Source organism: Oenanthe melanoleuca, chromosome 5 (assembly GCF_029582105.1).
Source record: "Oenanthe melanoleuca isolate GR-GAL-2019-014 chromosome 5, OMel1.0, whole genome shotgun sequence".
NCBI classification, from domain to species: Eukaryota; Metazoa; Chordata; class Aves; order Passeriformes; family Muscicapidae; genus Oenanthe; species Oenanthe melanoleuca.
Genome location: NC_079339.1, coordinates 2,073,370 through 2,089,910, shown reverse-complemented (window position 1 = coordinate 2,089,910; position 16,541 = coordinate 2,073,370). Strand labels below are relative to the sequence as shown.

General features: G+C 42.9%; 1 protein-coding gene across 1 annotated transcript in view; it reads right to left on the bottom strand.

Annotated features, from left to right (window-relative positions):
• The window catches only part of CSTF3 (cleavage stimulation factor subunit 3), a 36,570-nt gene that overhangs the window by 2,191 nt on the left and 17,838 nt on the right, over positions 1-16,541 (bottom strand). Inside the window, exons 2-16 of the mRNA XM_056493917.1 lie at positions 13,089-13,121; positions 12,611-12,708; positions 11,240-11,306; positions 11,109-11,143; positions 10,876-11,002; positions 8,417-8,494; positions 8,106-8,268; positions 7,525-7,634; positions 7,058-7,174; positions 5,902-5,976; positions 4,672-4,815; positions 4,462-4,564; positions 3,001-3,070; positions 1,624-1,819; positions 80-233 (exon numbers count right to left, since the gene is read on the bottom strand). Of these exons, the coding sequence (XP_056349892.1) occupies positions 80-233; positions 1,624-1,819; positions 3,001-3,070; positions 4,462-4,564; positions 4,672-4,815; positions 5,902-5,976; positions 7,058-7,174; positions 7,525-7,634; positions 8,106-8,268; positions 8,417-8,494; positions 10,876-11,002; positions 11,109-11,143; positions 11,240-11,306; positions 12,611-12,690 (1,519 nt within the window). The 5' untranslated portion in view covers positions 12,691-12,708; positions 13,089-13,121. The remainder of the gene's footprint in view (positions 1-79; positions 234-1,623; positions 1,820-3,000; positions 3,071-4,461; positions 4,565-4,671; positions 4,816-5,901; positions 5,977-7,057; positions 7,175-7,524; positions 7,635-8,105; positions 8,269-8,416; positions 8,495-10,875; positions 11,003-11,108; positions 11,144-11,239; positions 11,307-12,610; positions 12,709-13,088; positions 13,122-16,541) is intronic.

The window sequence follows — 16,541 nt, the reverse complement described above, 5'->3', positions numbered from 1 at the left end:
CTCTGATTAGGCTGGCTGAGCAGCCAGGCTCCTAACTGGCCACAGGTGGAACACAAGCACTTCCCCAAGCCTGACTTACGTGCTAAGTGCCTTGGCTGAAATGGAATCATCTGCTGAGTGTCTGGTTTGGGATATTCAGGTTTCCTGTCCACTTCATCCTTGAGGACAGGCACGATGGAAGGTGCAACCACAGGGTCTGGAATTATTGCTGCTAGCTTGGCACGGGAGACATCCTGTGAAAGCCAATTAGAGAGCACTGAACTTGGCAGGATCACCTCAGTTACAGAACAAAACTCACTCTGCACCAGCCACTTATTCTCACTTTGTCTTCATTATCATTTCAGACCTCCTCTTACAAGACCATCTGGGCAAAACTTGCACATTTTAATCCTGCAGTGTCCCAGCTGGGAATGGAAACTCTTGTTTCTGTTACTGAATGGGACTGTGTTTGTCATTTTCACCCAGCTCCTTTTTTTAGGTTAAGAGGATTTAGGTGAACAGGTGCAGACCACTAGGCCTTCACAACTATCATTTCTCCCTCATTTCATTCCCCAGATTGCTTTATCTGGAAAAGAAGTAAAGCATAAGGCAGTCAGCAGGCATGCAAAGCATCAGTTCAAACAGGATTATGTTTTGGCATGTTCCAAGCAGCAGGAATCAGCCCAGGGCTGCACCACCCTAGGTACACACTGCTCTGCAAGCACTTAGCAAAATGTACTTGCTTGGAAGCTTCATCTAACTTCAAAATAACTTTGCCCCCACTGCATTCAAAGACAAGTATACAGTGGCTCAATGTGAATCTAATTGCCACCTATCAGATTATTTTTCAGCTCTGTGATGGCCAGCAATTCAGCTGCTTTGTTAACTTTGGCATCTGTATTTTTCATGAATTATTTTTCTGTGTAGGAAGTAAGCAGAAGCTGAGGCACTGTTTTAGAGGCATGGATTGAAGGCTTTCTTCCTGTCCATGCAAATGGCAATCAGCTGTTTCTGCTTCTCTGGCAGCCTTAGAAAAATGTAAACCAACATCCTGTTCTGTTCTAATGATTCCCCAAAGTGTTAAATGACATAAACAGTGAAAATGCAAGTGGTTAGAAACAAAACAGGAGACCACCAGATACAGGGGTCTGGCCCAGACTTTGAACTCCACATGGCAGCACCAAAGCACTTGAGCCCTAAGAAACAACTGGAAAAAAAGGCAGCCACTGATCCCTGTCAAGAGCTTTCCTCAGCCATTCACAGCAAACATTGGGAATGCAGCACGTGGGGTCTGATGTGTTTCCCAGTGAAGTCAGGGGAGCTCTGCCACCTCAGAGCAGAAGGACAGCCAGCCATATCCCACACAGATACATATCCCACCTGATCCTACACATTTCCCAAAGAATTTTGGTTTTTGAAGGAGCTCAGGTGTGAAGTGGAGGCCTGCAGCTGCATGGTGATGGCATTAACCTCTCCATGGGAAGATGAGAGGTCACCAGGAATACCCAAAGCTGCAGCTGTTACTGATGGTTCTGTTTTACCTGCTTTTCTAGCAAGGGGAAGGACTGTAAGGCAAGCCCTAAACAAGGAATTGCTCAAGATTCCTAGGACTGAAAGGAACAACAGTGAACTGTTCTTACTCACCTTATAACCAAGGGCCTTCAGCTCACTGGCAGAGCAAGGGTACAGATCCATGAACTTGTACCTGTCCACCAGCAGAGCTGTTTCTTTGCCCTCATATTCTTCCTTGAATGCTGTAAACCTCCTTTTTTCCACTTTCAGGATGCTGGCCAGATCCCCAATGTTACTTTCAAAGGCTAAAAAGCGAGCCCAGATTTCCCTGGAACAGAGCAGGGACACTGAGAGTTACTGAAGGAGGAAGGATTGCTGAGCACAACCCAATTAAAAACACCCAGGAGGTCAGACCCAAAGGAGGCCACCTGGGAGTGCATGGCCATTTCTGTTATTTACCCAAAATAGGCATTGCCCTCCCAGTGCCTTCTGCATTTCTGTAAGAGCTTTCAGCCTGGTGGACTGCAAAGGAATTTCTTACAGAAAGGAAAGGATTTCTGCTGTCAAGGACTTCAGCATTTGAGGTGAGCTTTTGTCAAACACTCTGCTCATCCAGCACACAGAGCTTCACTCTGATGCTGATCTGGGAGGGACTTTTTACCATGCATTATGAACTAGTTCCTCTAGATCATACTAGATATTCTAGCTGGCAAGAACACAGCAGTGCTGCAGAATTTTCTACAGCCCAAAACATATAAATAGTTACTGCTGATTTCTCCATGGAAAATCTCATCTATAACTTCAGCAATTTCTGACCATATTTCTGGGCTTGATTCAACTTTCATTTTAGCTTTGGAGTTCACCTTTCAAGAACCTAAGCTTTAAGTTCTTGTGTTTTCTCACTTTCAAATTGGGCATGAAAGTATTTCTCACAAAAGATCAGAACTGAAGTGCAGAATGGATGTGCACAGCAGTGCCATATTTGATCCCTCAGTTTTGATGCTTTTGTCTACCAGAATAATAAGGGTGAAGTGAATCCTCAGACTGCAAGGCTTTGGTGAGCTTTTTTTTTTTTTTTTTTTTTTTTTGAGAAAGAAACTTTAAAAGTAGCAATGAAAATATGGCAATCCAAGTCCTCTCTGGTTCTTTCCCTATTTTATTTTCGTGGCTGGGAGATGCTCAGCACCCTCCTCAACAAATTCCTGACTCACCTTCTCAACTCAGACCTCTGAATCCTTACTGTACAAGAGGATTTTGCATTCTATTCCCAACAATCCTGCATCAGTGAGGTTTTAAAGTTAATAAATAAATGAATTTCACTAGAAGTGGGATAGGGACTTTCCCAAATCTGTCACAGTTGTTGCTATTTTGGACAGCATGAAGAGGGGAAGGAACACCTGTACCTAATTTTTGTCCTGCTCTTCATGTTTCTAATTTCTTTGGGATATTTATGGTTGAAAGTGGTTATGTATCTTTTCCAGTGCAGTGAAACTGCTTTTGCAGACATACCCAGATTTCTCAGGTGGAAGGCTCCCTGAAGTTAAAACACGCTCAAACAAAACTCTTGTATTGTTGTCCTCTTTAAAAACACAAAGAAAAAAATCACACTGAGTAAAATATATTAAAGACAAGTTAAAAAACATCCATTCAAAGAGATGTTACATTGAATTAAGTATAAGGCTGACTTTGATGGATTTGAATTTCAGTAAGTATAAAAAGAGATCTGAGTGCCCACATAAAACTTCACTGATGTTCAATTCCAATGTGAATTTGTTCTTTGGGAGTCTGTTTTTATTGATAGCAACAAACTGATCCTAATACAGGTTCTTTTATAACAGCACAGCTGATGCTTGGCATCTCTTCAGGATTTCTGGGGGTTTTATCCATTTTCTTTAATTATCTCAATAGCATATGTTGGTAAATTTAAATTTGGTCTTTTGATTCATTATTTCCCTTTTAAATCAGGGCAATATTAATATGCTTTCTCAGAAGTCCTCCCAAAATTATTATACCTGCTCCCAGCAGCAGTCAGTCTTTGCACACTGGCAGCTGGGGGATGGAGAGGTTGGTGGGCTTGTTCCTAAAACTGCCAACTCCTGCCCTGTGCATTGCACCACCTCTTACACTCACAGTTCAGAAATTAGTTCTCCTGGGCTTCAGGAGTTCTGCTGGGTTATTAAAATAGAGCAATAAACTAGTGAGATTTAAGATAATATTTTCTCATGGCAACCTAGAGAAAGGTACTGTTAATATTCACATAGACCCACAAGAACTTAGTGCAAAATTAAATCTACTTTAACTTGGATAAAACCTCTCAGGTCACAGGAGAAAAAACCCTCAAAATCTTTCAACTCCCAGTGCCTGAAACACCCAGTACTGCAGTCTGACAGGAGATGAATGGTGCCTGGTGCTGCAGAATCCACAAGCAGCCTGAGTTTCCTTTGGAAGAAGGCCATTCAGGGAATGCCACCCAGAGCCCTTCCACAACCCCTCCAGCTGCTGCCCAGGTCTCCCCAGCCCCTGGGCCCTGCTCCTTCCACTGCAGCTCCCCAGCACCCTCCAAGCATGACTGATATGCCCAGTGCTGATTTTCTGTCTTGCCCATCTCATCTACTTGGGGAGAGTGAGTTTAAATTCATTCCATCAGGACCAGCTAATCCCTCACTCCTCTCATGCTGACTGTGAACTCCTTTAGATCTTTTTCCTCAGGATTCAGGTTCCTCAGTGTCCTTCTGTTCACAGCAGATGCTGTAAGACTCCTGCACTGCCAGGGAGTTCCAATTTGGAAAGTTCCCTCTCCACCCTCCAGCAGAAACCAGATTTAGTGTCACTGTACTTCTGGACAAACCAGCAGGTTTTGTGTTCAGATTAACTGCTGAGCTCCAAGAAGAATTTAAACACCAAGGACTTGGCCTGGACCTAAACTCACAGAGTAATGCTTCATTAGACCTCTCAAAGCTTAAAGCTTACCATTAAGGTGGGAAAGGTAGTCGATATATGCCAGTACATATTCTGGAATGTCCCCATATTTTTTCAGCCCTAGCTCAAAAATCTTAAAGGCCACAGACTTATCCTGCAAACATTGAGGGGAAAAAAAAAAAAAAAAAAAAGTTATTAGCTTCAGTGAGCTGTGCAGCCTCCTGCCACTTGTTTGGGATGAGGGTGAGCAGCTGGGATTACCTTACTACAGTAATACTCCATTAAAGCTGCAGTGACATAGACATGGTGGCGGGTCCGGGCATCCTCTCTGGCTTTCTTAAATATCGTCCTGCCGGATTTTATGCCTTCTGCTCTCCTGGCAAATTTCATGTACTGGATATAAACCTGAGGGGCACATCAAGGTTTAAAGAGCATCAGAGCTAACCGAGAATACCAGGATGTCATTATCTGAAATCATCTTGACTCACAAAATACAGCAAATGAATTGTGATAGCCACAAGGCTGTTCTGTGCCTCCCTGTTGTTCTGCTTTAAATACCCAGGCAAACCTTTTTGTAGATATTTTTTTTTTAATTAAAAAATGGAATACACCTAAGGCTGATCCCATGAAAAGACAGTAGTTAACACTTCACCTAAGCTGGTGCCTTCAGAGAACTCAAGGCTTGCTGTGAAAATGGTAACTTTCCAATAAAGTTAAGGTGCCCATAAAGCCAAGGAACAGCCAAAAGGCCTGATGAAGCATTTTACTGTACATTGCACAATCCAAGATACAAATCATCCTGCCTGCAAGTATTTATACCTGATCAAGGAAATAATGAATGCACTACTTAATTTAGCAGCCAATTTGTGATTAGCATTTCTTTGGGATTCAACTTTCCTTCATTCTGAATTAGATCACAAATAGCAGCATTCCTCAAGCAAGAGGAACTGGTCCATGGTTTCCCACAAAATGTGCCTTTGGGAAGCATTAGGATGTGTCTCTGAAGACTGGCAAGTGTCAGTAAATGGTTACCTCTCCTCTGACACTGACCTGTTGTTTAGTGTTAGACTTCACACCCTCTTTTGCCTGCCCATGCTTTGTTGTGTCTGTTTAAATAAACTAGACAACTTTTTGAGGGCAGGTGACTTCTGACACCACTTGTTCAGCACTGCCACAGGTGGCACATGGACAGTGTTTAGTGTGTCACTTCAGCAGAGGAACAGCAGCACTGGTGCATTACAGACTCATCTGCAAACTACATGGCCACAGGATGGTTATGAAATGTTTTATATCTTTTATCTTCACTCCTTGCTGTGAAAGAGACAGAGGAGGAAAGTGCACACGACTCAGTGCATTTCAATGGATTAAAGGCTGCACTTGTGCCTCTCCACCTGCTCCATGAGCCCTGTGGCCCAAGGCAGTGCTGTGAGTAGCTGCCCAGCCTGTGCATGCTGTGGGTGACAGGGATGGGAGGCTCTGAGATGGCCTTACCAGGGTGGGGTCGATGTCCTCGATGGCCAGGAGCCGGTTGTAGATGCTGTGCACCTTCTCATACTTCATGCGGCTCTGAGCAAAGGCAAACACACACACACTGCTCACCAGCTCCTGCCAGACCCTCCCACAGGGCAAAACTCAAGCTGAAGACATTCTCCTGTTTCTGTTTTTCCCTGGCTGAACCCTGTGTATGTCAGTCCCTTTGCTCAGATACATATTCTCTCTTGTGCAGACATTTTTTACTTCCCACATTAATTTCCCACTAATGGTTACCTACACATTTTTCAGGAGTCTCTGAAGTCTTTTTCTAATGTAGTAATACTGCAGCAGAACTGCCATTGGACGTGGTTGGTATAAAAAGACTGTATCTACCTGTGCTATTGTATTTACCTCTAAAGTAATGTGCAGATAGGTAGGAAAACCTCCTTCTTAACCCTCCAACCTACACATTTCCAATAGTCCCTTCTGTTCCCTGCCAGCTGTATTGTGCAGCCTTGAAAAACCAGGACAGCATACAGGAGGCTGCACTGAAACCAAGGAAGGATTTTTCTTTTAAAGGCAAAGGCTTTTTTCCTCCCCTGTTATCCTGAAGTTTTTCCTGCAAAGATTCTCTCATGATAAAATAAGTGGGCAAAATACACTCCACAGAGGACTGAACAGCCCTCATGTGACCAGTGGGAAACAGCCTTTATTCCTGGTGGAATAAACACCACTGGGGCACTGCACAGGGAGGTGGTGGCCTGGGGAAAGAGCTCCAGAGAGCTGCAGCAAAGGTGGCTCCCATCTTCTGTCACAGCTGTGCCAATACAAACATCAACTCCCCAAGAATCAGACAGGAAAGGTGCCCTTTATGCCCATTTTAAAAGGGCTGATGCTCTGGGAATTGGAAATCTGCAATCTGATAATTTCAGAAATATAGCCAATATTGAAATGGAAAGATAGTTGATTTTCAAGATTTTTGTAGCTCATACTATGGGCTTTTCCTCTCCATTTTGTCAGCTCTGTCTCAGAAACACTGAAGGAGAATAAGGCTAGAAGAATCCCTAAATTAATTCTATAGAATTTTGTGTACTCAGTATGTTTCTAATAAATGACATTATGAACAGGAGATGTATTTGGATTTTAATGTCAGTACACCACTGTTTTTGCTCACCTCTTCATAATCTGCATATGCAAAATAAAGAAGCATATTCTTCTTTAATAAAGTGCTGATCGCTCTTTCATAAATATTAGCAGCCTCATCACTGAAAAGCTTAGCATTGTTCATGTCCTGTTTAAAATAAGTATAATAATACAATTGTTCAGCATCTGTGACAATGAAGGCCAATTTATGGAATATCTTCTGTGTGTACAAGCCCCAGTGAATTTCCATTCAGTGTTCCAATAAAGAGAAAATTATCTCCCCAGTACTTAAGGAACCACAAAACCAGACCCAAAAAAATCCCCCAAGCCTAAAACTGGCCGAGATTGAAACAATTTTTCACAATTCTTATCTAAAATGCAGACATTTTTATTTCTTAAAATTTTGAATTCCCCCCTCTTGAAAATTCTGAACATGTCACAACTATTTTTCACATCCCCCTCCTGGAAATAAGAGAAAGCCAGTGGCAAGCTGCTTACCCCTTTCTCAGCCAGCAGCTTGCTGGACTGCTCCAGGTACTGAGCTGCTTCATACCAGATGTCTGGGTGATGGCCCAGCACCAGGAGACACTGCTCATAGGCAAACATCACTGTGGGCAAAACAGGTGGGAATCACTCCTTGGAAATGGCACCACCATTGCAACAACCCTAATTTGATGAATGCAAAATTCATCAAATAAATCAGACAACACTAACACTAACTGGCTTTGAATACAATGGTCACTACTGCAGTTTTTTTATATTGCCAGGAACTTTATGAACCATAACCAGCACTTAAACTTGCCTTGTCCACAGAGGAACAAGCACAGCTCACTCAAAGTCAGCCACAAAATCAGGCTGCAATCTATTGTTTCCTAACCTGCACTGCAGGTTCAGTGGCAGTTCCTTTCAGCTTGGCTTTACCAAAATCTAGATTCTTTTTTTATTAAACAACACCCACAGAATTCAAGAAACTCAATCAACTTCTACTCCAGCACAAGCCCCGAACATCAAACCACGACTTAAGCTGGAGCTGAGAAACACAACTCTTTGTGCCTTGGCATGGCATCTGATGTAACTACCTCTTTTTGTTATGAGAGTTTGATCCTCTGTTCGTAGAGGGTTGCTCTTTTCCCACTGGATGTACTTCTTCCACATGTCCACCTGCTGAGCCTCCTGGGGGGTGTTCTGGGGGGGCACGGAGGGAGCGTTGCGGTCCAGCCCCTTCATCACCGTCTCATACTCCTGAAACACAAACCATTCCAACACATCCCATGCTTACTTTGGATTATGCTTGCTGAAACAAACCTGGCTTTGATTTGAAGTAAGAACCAAGTTTAATGGTGGTTTGTAGAATTAAACAGAACAAAGAAAAGTCAACAGAAGGTTGTACCTTTGCCACACGTCGTGCATTCATATAATCTCTACTCCTGTCCTCGATCATCTTCTTGGCTAAGTGAATATTGATGCCCTGGAGAAGGGTGAAAAAAGGAATTGGGAATGTGCAATTTCACTTTGGCCATACTGAATCTTATTTTATACAGGAAAGAGCTTGAAAGGGGATGTAAAAGTGAGCAAGGACAAAGTTATTTTAAAATACCAATCCAAAAATATTTCACCTAATAAATATATGGGCAAAAACTTATATCAGAAGATAAATTCACTACTAAATTCAAGTGACCTAAGCTTATTTTTAATCACTTTCAAAAATACATGAACTACTGTGGGTGAAAGTGGGAAGAATGTATTTGTGATTTACAATTTTGCCCTTAAATGATGGCCAGTGACAGCTCCCTGACTGAGAGCACATGAGCAATTTGATTTTTTTGTACAAGGAGTACCAGAGATTGATCTCCAGGCTCAAAGCTCTGCCCTCTCCTCTGTTCCTGAAGTTACTGACAGCTCTTAGCAGAGGCTCTATGCAACACACTCTGCCACAGGTGTGCCTTTGTCAGCTGGGACCTGGGATGTGTGAGCTCTGTGTGATCCCTCCAGGACTGCACACGTGTGCTGTGGGGGCAGCCAGGCCTGGCACAGGGTCCTGGGAAGAACAAAGCCTCAAGGAACTGCTCTTGGGCAGGAAAAGCAGCCACCCTTGGGCTGATGCCTGGGCCTGGGTGGATTTTGCTGCTGTGGCTGCCAAGACTCTGCAGAAGATGTGCACAGCTTTCAGTCCCAGTCCAAAGAGGCACCTGAGCTGGGAAGCAAAGGAAGCTTTGCCTTCTGTCCTTCAGTACAGGAAAGAGCAAAGGCACTGTCTGGGAGAGCAGACTGGGCCATGTGGCACACCAACCCAGCACTGCCCAGCTCACCCAGGACCAGCCTGAGGATGCAGCAGGACTCTCCTGGGATGCACTCCCAGCTCAGCAGCCACACAGCTTTGGGAGCTGGATTGCCACTTTGTCCCTGAGACACGTCTCCCTAAGAGCTCTCCCACTTTTGATCATTTAGTTAATTACAGGCTGGTGACTGACAGGCTGGTATTGCTGCCTGGGGGCTACAGCTGAGCTCGAATTACAGCAAATGGCCATTAACTTTCCACACTGAGAGCTGCACGAGGTCTGTGCTGTTGGGAGCTGACATGGGGAACCACCTCCCCCCATAGAGCTCTTCTGGGGAGGAGCATTTCCCTGTGCCAGGACACCCTGAGCAGCAGCTCTTCCCCTTGAGGTCAGAGTAGAGAACAGCACAGGCAGATCCCTGTGTTGAGCTGGCCCTCAGCTTCCAGCAGTGGGAACAGCCCAAGGGACTGCCTGGGCATCCAGGTATCAGCCAGAGCTGCCTCAGCTGCAAACTGGGCAGGTCTGGCCTCTCCAAATATATACTTATAATGAAAGCAGGAGGAACCAGCAGTGAAAGCCTTGGCTTGCTGTGTGGGAGGGAAGGGGTGGTTTATGGGGAAGTTGGGGATTTCCTGCACTGGGGAAGGTGTGTGCTGGGTATCCTCCCTGGTGAGAGCAGGCAACCTGTGGTGTCCCCAAATACCTGTGGGCAATGAGCTGTCACGGTGCACACTGGGGATGCCTGGAGTTCTCCCACCCAGAGCTTTTCCCACCAAGAGTTCCCCACCAGCTAAGCACCATAGCCTTGTTAATGAGGGCACCAAGCTCACAACTTGCATAACTAACAAGGAAAGAGAACCTGGCCCTTCCTTCCTGCTCAGGGCTGTGACCCACAGTGCCCATGCCTGTGCACAGCCAGCAGGACCAGGGTGTATGAGCATCCCTGCCTGGCAGTGCTGAGCACGAGGAATCTGCACCAGCCCTGCACTCACACCAGGGCTGGCTGGTCACCAGCTGTCACAGGTGTGTTTAACAATACACTCTAAAGGTGCAGCTACAAACTGGCCTAAAGGGCAGTGAGCTGAGCTGAAGACAGTGTGGGAGCAGAATCAGCTGAAGGGGTGCTGGAGAGGCTTCAGGTGAAGGATGGTGAGGAGCATTTTTAAGCACTGACACCATGAAACTTAATGCTGTGCAGGAACCATCCCAGCATCCAAACCATCCCAGCTAATGCCATCTGACCCCATTTGACTCCAAGTGAAAGGAGGGGACACAAGCCCTCACTGCCACTGGGCTGATCCTGCTCCATCACTGAGGACAGTGATGCTCACTCACCCACCAGCAATTCCCCTGGGCCAGCTGGGAAATGGGACAGTCAAATGTTTCTCATGGAGAGTCTTTGAAAGAAATTTAAAAATCACTTGGATACCTGTAGAGTTTTGCCACAGGAGCTGACACACACTACACATAAAAATGTGTTTATACACACTTGTTTAGTGGATACACCTGGGGCACCATATTTGATCACAAGATAATTCTGAATGCCACAAAGAATCACATTGTTGGTTACCTCTTCATATTTGTTATAATCTCTCCAGAGCTGCTCTATGTTTATCATGGGGTTGACACAGCCACGCTGGTAAACCCTACGGACAGCTGTGATCCTCTGGTTCTCTGCATAGGATCCTACTGCTTCTCTAAACAGTGGGAGAGAGAGCAATGTCAGCCAGGGCAGCTCACAGCTGGCAGCAACATCAGCATGGCATTAACTCAGCTTCAAAAAGGGAATTTGGAGGTACTTACACGCCTTTCAAAAAATTGATGTAATCCACCCAGATCTAGGTGAGAAAAAATATTACATATAGTGAAACCAATGGTTAGCTGTACTTGTCATAAAGGTAGAAATAAAATGTGTTTTGAGTAAGGAAACATACCTGGTATGACATGATTTCCATGCCAATCTTATCCAGAGCAAAATCATATGCCTGAGCCATTTTTTCTCTGAGGAAAAGAACCACAAAGACCATAAAACAAGTGTTTAGTATTTTCAAAATTCTTTATTTAAGAGTCTTCTTTTGTGCAGCAAATTCTAACCAAACACCAAGGAATGAGAAATATCATTCAATAGCTGAGAGCAAAAATTTGTATTCAGATAGCTTTAAATTCTGTATTTATATTCTGTTTTAGCTGTTTGTTTTATTCAAGAATTATTTAAAGTTGTTGGTGGCAATCCAGTATTTTAACAGTTCCTTGCCCACCCTAAGTCAGTGGAAATCATAAATACTACATGAAGTTGAGAAGAAACCAACTGCTCTCCACATCTTCTGAGCTGACAAATGCACCCACAGTTTCTTATTTTTTCCCCTCAGAGTTCCCCAAACCTTTCTTTAATTCTCCAGGAACCCCAAAAGACTGGGACAATTAGGAGTGTGTGAAAACTGCCCAGAATACTTCACATGATTTCTTATTTCCCTCAGATTCAAAGTATTGCTCCTCAAATTTAAAATGTTCACAGAATTTCCTTGGTTGAGTTTCAGTGAAAACTATTTTTTCTCTCCCCAACTATTCTCCTAGTTTCCTTTACTCAAACACACTTCAGTACTTTATTACCTCCTTGACCACATCAACAGGAGAAACAGAGGAAAGGCAAATTGAATAAACTGACACTTCTAAAATTGTTTCAAAGCAGTCTTGTAAAAATAAATTAAAACCCCTTGCTTATTTTCTCTGTTAATTCATCACTTATTTTGCCAGTTATAGTGCAAAGAAATTATGGTGGGCTGGGGAAGAAATAGTTTATAGATGCTGGAAGTCACTGGTATTTTTTGAAACTCAACCCACAGGAATACAAATAAGCAAAATGCAATAACTGAAAAGGGATGAAGATTAACATATCCCAAAATTCTGACACCCTGTATTTTATGACTTTTTTTATGCATTCTAAAACTTTCCCCAATTCCTGAACTTTTTGCTGCTGCTGGTGTCAGCTGGAACCAGTGCTAAATTTTGTGGAGACTCTAATCAGGACAGTGAGGGCAAGGACCAAAAGGAAAAATGTGTTTCAGGCTGGCTGAAGCACCAATCCCATCTGCAGGGAGCCCCTCCACTGCTCTTATCAGGAACCAATTTTACCCAGCAAGCTCTTTAATGTGTTCTAAATGCAGATTATATATGAACCCCCCAGCACTCTGACAGAAAATCCCCAGACAGATTTCTCACCCAGGTTCCTCCCCATCCCCTGGTCAAAAACCAAGAAGAAATTCACCATAAAACTGAAACAATTCAGAGCAACTCTGGGAACTTACTTGTAACTAGGTAGCTTCCCCTTGGTTTCTCGTACATAGGAAAGGTAACATTTCCATAAATCAATGTGTAAAACCTTCATAAGGCAGCGCTGAAATAACTGTTTAATACATCAAGAAGATGTGATCAGGATTCCAGACACAGAAATCAGCTTTCTACTTTTAAAGCTATACAAAATGATTTTAAATAATCCTTGTAATTATGATTGAGATTTATAAGAAAGAATAAGTTAAACTCCTCATTCTTTTGCTTAAAGCATCTCCATGCTATGCAAGGGAACTGGAGAGATTTAAGCAGAGAAATCCCCCTGCACACTTCACTGATTAGAGCTTGGTAGCAACAAGAAGTCAACTTTAGTGATTTTTTTAAATCTGTTTCACATTCAATGACACCTACAGCATTTTTTCAATCTGATTTAGCCCAATCACAAGGTATTTGTTCTTGCTATAGAGATATATTACATATATTAATATGACTCACCTTTTCCACTTTGTCATAATTTTTTGCTTTAATCTACAGGGAAGCAGAAAAAAAAAAACAACAAATCACTTAAGAAACTATTTTAGAATTGTAGGAATATATTCTTCATACAGTACTATAGCATTCTAGTTTGTACTTTGTCTGCCTAAACTAATTACACCAAAACACCACATTGCAAAAAATTAATTAACATACAAAAGCAATGTACTTTGCTGCAAAATTAGCAGTTTTTTTATTTTATTTTTATTTCTTCAATTTCAAAATGTAGGTACCAGTAGGAAAATTTACTTTCTGGTTTGAACATCCAGACTTAGCCTTTTCTTTCAAGAAACCTATTGCCTTCATTGCAGATATAGATTTAGGTACCAGAGCTTCCAGACCAAGATTTAGTGAATTAAGGGTAAAATACTGTATTTACAAAACTACTAGGCTAATAAGTGAATATTCATTTCTCCAAGTGCACTTTGCTGCAATCTGCTGAGTAAGGGAATAACAACCATGGAGAACCTGTTTCTCCCCAGCTGCCCCAGCCCTGGAGCTCCCCTGGAGGAGGGACCAAAGCAAACACACACTCAGCAGTTTCACTCAGACACACACACAGGGCCAGGGGGTGAAATTCAGACCCCAGCTAACAGGCTGCCTTTCACTCAGGACAAAGGAAAGCTGATGAGGAGGGCAGAGTGGCATCCTGCATGGATTTGTTAGCCCAGCTATGGCAGCATGCCAGGAAATCTCTAGACACACCCTGATGACACAAGGAAAATCAGCAATACCCCTAAAAGATGCCTTGAAATAAAGCACCTTTAATGAAATAAGGATTTGTTATTTCTGTAAAACATCAAACTCCCCTTTGAAATCTCTTTGTTTACTTAGAGGATTCCCAGCCTTTACTGTGGTGTGAAACACAAGCACCTCTCCATTTCCCCAAGGAGAACAGGGTATGCAGCAAACCACTTCTGCACCAGGGATTCATCATTTCATTTTAGATCATTCCCACTCTAAAGCACAGCAGAATTTTGAATGGATGCATCAGGAGAGAGTGCAGGAGATCTAAAATAAGTACACCTCCTGTTTCCTGAGCCTCTACTTCTGCAACATCCGGGGTCTGAGAGGCTTAGAAGAGCCATCCCCATTTCTCTCACTCCCAGAAAAGATAAGTTAAAAATAAGAGAATTGAAATAATACTGAAAAAAAAAACTTTATTGGCACACAAGGCAGACTGAACCCTTGTGTCTGTACCATACTTGAGCTGGAGCACTATCCCACCCAGGTTGAAAGAATTCCCCACAATCCAGGATGGCAGGAAGGTAAGCCTAATTGTGTCTTGTAAAGAGTCCAAAAAACAAAAAAAGACATTTTTACTTCATCATTTTTTGACAGCAAGTTTTCATGTCTCTCAGCACCTCTTATAATATGAAAAGGATTCACTAGAGACAGAGCTCTCAGTCTATGCCTCCCACTCCCTGAAATCTCCTGCTATCCTTGGCTGAGTGAAAAAGAACAAATGAATCTTGGTTTCTATGTCTTGGCACACAGGACAGCTGCCTGCACCTTCTTTCTCTTGTACCTAAGTAAAACCCTCAACAAGATATGCAGGATTAATTTTCTTTTTTAAACAGAGTGAGATAGGAGACAGTAAGAACTCTTTTTGTGAGAATTAAATAATTAATTCATGGCTTTGCCACTGACAAAAGGCATCACCCTCTAGTTATTCAGTAACAAGATGAAAAATGATTTTTAAGAGCTCAGAATGAAAAGCTGTAAGCAGACAGGGCAAAAAATGAGTTTGCCTCCCAGGTGCAGCCAGGTAAACAGTGTCAGCAAGTTTAGTAGCTCCTGGCAGCACTGTCACCAGGCAACATCAAAGGATGGAGCACAAGGAATATGTATCAATTAGACTGCATGCACTTCCCAGAACCAAACACCTTGAAAAGAAAACTCCTTTGCTAAGAAAAGAAGGTATATTCTTTATTTGCATGTGCTGTGACTCAAAGCAAAATATTTTCTCTGTGATTATCATATATATGAAAAGCTGCTGACCACATCTGGACTTCGAGTCAGCCTTCTGTATTTGTTAAATCCACACAGGTGGTTTGGTATCTGAAAATTCACAAGTCTTGGCACCAGTGAAGTTAGGAGGTTGGCAAGCAGAAGGATTTGTCTAAAGAGGAAAGCAAAGCAATACTGGCCAATGCTTAGTGGGTCTCTCAATGGAAAAGCATCTCTCCTGCAGGAATCTGTTTGCATTTCTTGGCTCACCACTCCCAAGCAAACACCAAATCCACCCCCAGCGAGGGCAGGTGCTGCCTCCAGGACCTACCACCACACATTTCTTGGTTTTCCTATGACACACACTGCCACAGGCAGGGATGAGATGTGGGAAAGCATTAAAGAACTGACATTAATACTGTAATTTTGTCCTTAAAAGACAAACATAAAGTCAACTATAAAGATATTTACAGCAGCTTATCCTCCAGTTTCTAAGGCAGCCAGGATTCCTATTCTGACTGCTTTAGTTCAAGGGGCAGGTCTAACCCCCACAGGCTGACACACTGGAGTGGCTCCACCACAAATCCACCTCCTACTCAAGGTAAAATATGATGAGTGTCTCCCTCCATCATTAAAGACTATACAAAGACCACCCAGTCTGACCAGCTGTGCTTGGACATTCCTGCAGCAAAGCACACCTTGTAACCTTGACAAGGAGAAATTCCACCTGTTCTGCTAAAAGAGTAACTTTAGATTTGATGCTCTAATCAGAAATTTAAGTCACTACTGTATTATCTTTGATTTGTAGTATGAGTCAAATTTCTCCCCAAAATTCCCTATAACAAACACTGAAGGGCAAAACTTAATCCATAAATTACACAGCACTTCACCCATTTAAACAGACTTTTACAAGATACATGAATCATTCATGATTATGCAAGGCAAGTGATTTTACTAATCTAGAGACTTAATACTAGTTCTAGTTGTCTGGCAACACGCAACACAAGCCTAAAGAGCATCCCTGTTTTATTTTAACCTTTTCAGCTTTCCATCAAGCTCCTAGCTAAGGAAGCAGGATTAGCATGGTTTGATTTATTTCTAGATCCCAACTCCATTTTTTTTCTTCTATCAATTGTTATTTTCCAGGGGAAAAAATACTTTCTACAGCAGAAAATCTGTTGTTTCTTTATTCAGTGCCTCCAGCTCTCCCCTTGGTGAGATAGATCCTCTTGCTCTCTTTACTGCCTGCACTGCCCCTGCACTACTCTCCAAGGTTTTTTAGAGTTCTTTTGGAGCTGAGGAGAAACACTCTGCACCCTTGAGACTGCAGAAACTGGTGAGGGACAAACTGGGAGAGAAGGAAACACCAAAGCTACACAGGTGTTACCTTTTTGAGGATTTTCCTAAAATCTGGTGTTGTTACAAACACTAAAAGGAATGTACCATCCTTAATGTTTGGGGTTT